Source organism: Apium graveolens, chromosome 2 (assembly GCF_009905375.1).
Source record: "Apium graveolens cultivar Ventura chromosome 2, ASM990537v1, whole genome shotgun sequence".
NCBI lineage: Eukaryota > Viridiplantae > Streptophyta > Magnoliopsida > Apiales > Apiaceae > Apium > Apium graveolens.
The window spans coordinates 50,165,216-50,169,174 of NC_133648.1; the positions used below are offsets into that span (position 1 = coordinate 50,165,216).

General features: G+C 33.2%; 1 protein-coding gene across 1 annotated transcript; it reads right to left on the minus strand.

Annotated features, from left to right (window-relative positions):
* Nucleotides 1-2,351: 2,351 nt before the first annotated feature.
* On the minus strand, nt 2,352-3,701 carry LOC141689398 (tetrahydroanabasine acetyltransferase-like). The gene has a single exon (XM_074493677.1). The coding sequence runs from the start codon at nt 3,699-3,701 to the stop codon at nt 2,352-2,354; it is 1,350 nt and encodes a 449-aa protein (XP_074349778.1).
* Between the last annotated feature and the right edge of the window lie 258 nt (nt 3,702-3,959).

Consider the following 3,959-nt stretch of genomic DNA (forward strand, 5'->3'; position numbering starts at 1 on the left):
TGTAAAATAATGTAATACTAGAACCTTTTGTAGTTGCCTGCAATACTAGAACAAGATCTTTTGGATGTTAATATGTTAGATTGATCTGTTAACAATACTAGAATAAAGAGGTTTATGGGTATATTTGAAAAGAATATAGTTTATCCAAGTTAAATTTGCAATATTATGCATCAGTTAAATTATGGTTATTTCTCGTATAAGTTTGATTGATTTACTTGTTATTTTTTTTTAATTCATATTGCTATTTAAATTTATAATTTTTCAAGTCTAATACAACTCGGATGATATTTGTGCTTTTGTTGACATTATTTTGTTAAGAACTTAGCTACAAGTTCTGTTGTGTTGTTGTCAGGTAGATTAGTATGTGTGCAAGTTTTTATGACATCCTGAGTATTGATAATATGTGGAAATTGCAATTATTAATAAGTCGGGTATACTTATGTAGGATACTGTGATGATTGAGCGGGTTGTGAACAATAACGCCAACAATGGAAATGAGGTATCGGGCGGAAATGAAGAACTTAGCTACAAGTTTTGTTAAGAACTTAGCTACAAGTTTTGTTGTGTTGTTGTCAGGTAGATTAGTATGTGTGCAAGTTTTTTATGACATCCTGAGTATTGATAATATGTGGAAATTGCAATTATTAATAAGTCGGGTATACTTATGTAGGATACTGTGATGGCTGAGCGGGTTGTGAACAATAGCGCCAACAATGGAAATGAGGTACCGGGCGGAAATTAAGATGATGATGAAGACCTCGATGCACACAACTATTCGCTAATATAGTAGGTTTTGTCATATTAGCCTGATAATATCTACTTAGCTTTTTATGAATCGAAAAACTTGTTGGATTTTAGAATTTTGCTCTTTTTTTGTAAAGTTAATGGTCATCAAACTTTCTAGTACTAAACATTGATGACCAAACTAGCTAAACATAACTATAACTAACCAGTTTTATGATTTTAAGCCAGGTGTTGGTTTTATATGTTTTCCTTTATTATTTTGTGATGTCTGGTGCATTAAGGAAGAGAAATGGCTTTTTCTTTACAAGTGGTTTAAAACAGATTTTTTTGGGGTTTTTGTTATATTAACTCAACCGAAACCAGTTAAATATAATAATCCACCAAAAACAGTTGAAATTGAATATGTACTGAAAACAGTCGAAATTGATTTTTCACCAAAAGTGGTCGAATTTGAGAAACGAGCATATACAGTCGAATTTAGTATTTTGGGAGGGATTGTTAAATTTTTATGAAAATTTAAATTTTTAGGCAGGATTTTCAAATTTTAAACGAAATTTGAAAATTTTAAGTGAAAATCTAGCAAATTCAAATTCGACTGTATACGGTTGTATTCAAGCGATTGTATTTAGGCGATTGTATTTAACCGGTTGTATTTAGTATAATTACAACCGGTCTACTAAATATGATTCGAGCATTTTCGACCAGCACAAGAAACAGTTATATTAAACTAAATACAACTGGATCCGATCCTATTAAGCTAAATATAATCGTTTTTTGGGTGGTTGACGTAGTCCTTTTTTTTGTAATGATTTTAAAAAGTTTTTCAGTTGCATATATGATATGAGCTTGGTACGTACTCACCTAGAGAAGGAATTATACATATATTATTAAAAATTATTGGATTTATCGTTAAAATAGACAATGTATTTGTTCCTTTTTATTTAATTATATTTATTTATAAATGTATTAGTTTTGCACATAGTATAGTTAGCGATGACAATGGGTCGTATCGGTCCGGATTTCGTAAGATCTAAATTCGATCCGTTTTGACTCGGGTTCGGATATTGAAAATGAAGATCCAAATTTGATCTATCTTTTTTCGAATGTCGTGTTGATTTGGGACTTAATTCGAATACTTTAAAGTAATTAATTTAAAATAAATAAATTTGTGTTATTATAACAATATGTAACACAAATTTTTATTTTTAAAAATATAAAGTAGTACTCTTTATAGGGAAATGTTATTTCATAGGAGAATTTCTATTTTTAGAGCGAAAAAGACCGTAATACCCTCAAATTAGGGAGACTCTTTTCACCTTACTTTTTCTCCTGCATGGGCGATTTTATTTTTTTTAAAATAACCCCCTATCAAAATTCCTGGGCCGCCTCTGTAGACTAAGATAATAAAACCTTTCTTTCGGCCAAATTTATCATTTGAAAGTTAGACCCACGGATATTGAAAACAAACTTCTTAAACGACATGAAAAGAAAGAGAAGGTAGGCATAAAAGGAACCGAAAATTCACACATATTGGATGAACACATAGTTGATGCTAAATTAATTGATGATACATTCATGATTTTGATTGAATATGAGAGCGACCACTTTCAATGCTGATTAAGAATTTCCATTTCCTCCTTCATTTTGGTCATTGCAGCTTGAGGGAGGGTAACAAGTACCCTCACACCACCTTTTCCCTTAGTAGCATAATTAATTTTGCAAGGAGGTAATAACACACACAAATTCAATAGATTGTTCCATGGTATTGGTACCATATTTACTACTCCCTTCCAACCAAAATCCACTTCATCCAGTAATCCTATATGTCTCCAGTCTGTTAATGCCATACACGATGTACCTCTGGCATTCTCATCCTTAATATGATTCTGCAGCATTGTCTCTATCTTATCTAGCATCTTTTGAACAAAATCACTGCCAGAATTCAATGATTTTTTGCTCTCTTTGATCAGTTTGGCGACTTTGGAAAGAGGAAATTCCTCCAAGTCTCTCGTTGTCAACACTACCTCAGGAGAATATAAGATAGCATTGCCATAATATCCTGCATTCAGGGGTGGATTCATCCTGCCTCTCATCCCCATAGTCATGCAAAATATGGTTTTTCCATTAAAACTTAGTTGTAAAGCTCTAGCTCTAGATCTCCAAATATAGGCTCCAAGAATTTCAGCAGTGGTGAAGTTTTCCATCTCTGTTTTCTCCAGTTCCCTTGACAAACTCATTTTAAGTCTTCCTATAGCTTCTTCCGTTACATAGAAAGATTCATGTGCAACATTAGTACATGGCAAAAATGGTGAACTTGCGAACAAAGACCTGCCTATAGGAGGAAATTCAAGATCTTCACATTTTCTTCCTACTAGCCTTTCCCTCTCCCACACAGGCTTGAGTGTTGGCTCACTCTTTCCGCTTGCTAGCTCAGCCATAGCCTTGTAAAATTGAACTGCACCAGATCCATCGAATATTGCATGTGAAAACCTCATCGTAATAGTAAATCCGCCACAAGAAAATTTCGTGACCCTCAAAAAAAGAGGATGATAACCATATTCACTTTCACTAGGACAATCAAAAGACAGAAGTTTGAGAGTCTCAGAGCCAATTCCATCCAAATAATTAAGTGAAGAAAGTTGACAATCAGCATACGCTTCCAGAAAAGGCACACCATCTGCATTGCAAGTGATTCTGAGTTTCCCATCCGTCTCTCGTTTGAGCTTCCCAGCTAAGGGATAGTAGTAAACCAACACCTTGGAAAGGGCTTCTTTAATAACCAAAGCTGGGTCTGAATCAGTGTTGTTACTCTCCTTGTATACAAAGACTATTTCAAAATGTGATTCATGGACATATTCATTGTCTATGGTAGACAAAGAAAGAACTTCAAAAGGGGTGGAGTTTGCAGGTTTCACCGGTATAATGTCTTTCTTATGAATCAACAACGGAGTTGCCATTAGAAGAAGAAAGATTAATATTTTTGTGTAAAACAAAGGAAATCCTTGGCACAAGCTGTGAATATTTTGGAAAATAAAAGCACTGTTGTAGCTTTTATAACAGGACATATTCATTTATTTTAAATTATTTAAACAGATTATAATAATTCATGGATATTTACAATTGGCAGGTGTATAAAAACTGGATTTTGGTAGATTTTTTTCTTTATGTTCTCCAAAAAAAATTCCAAAATTTTCATGAAGTGATGTGTCACATGA

Bases quoted from the DNA above. Each gene is read 5' to 3' on its own strand.
- LOC141689398 (XM_074493677.1), bottom strand. From the start codon at position 3,701: ATGGCAACTCCGTTGTTGATTCATAAGAAAGACATTATACCGGTGAAA.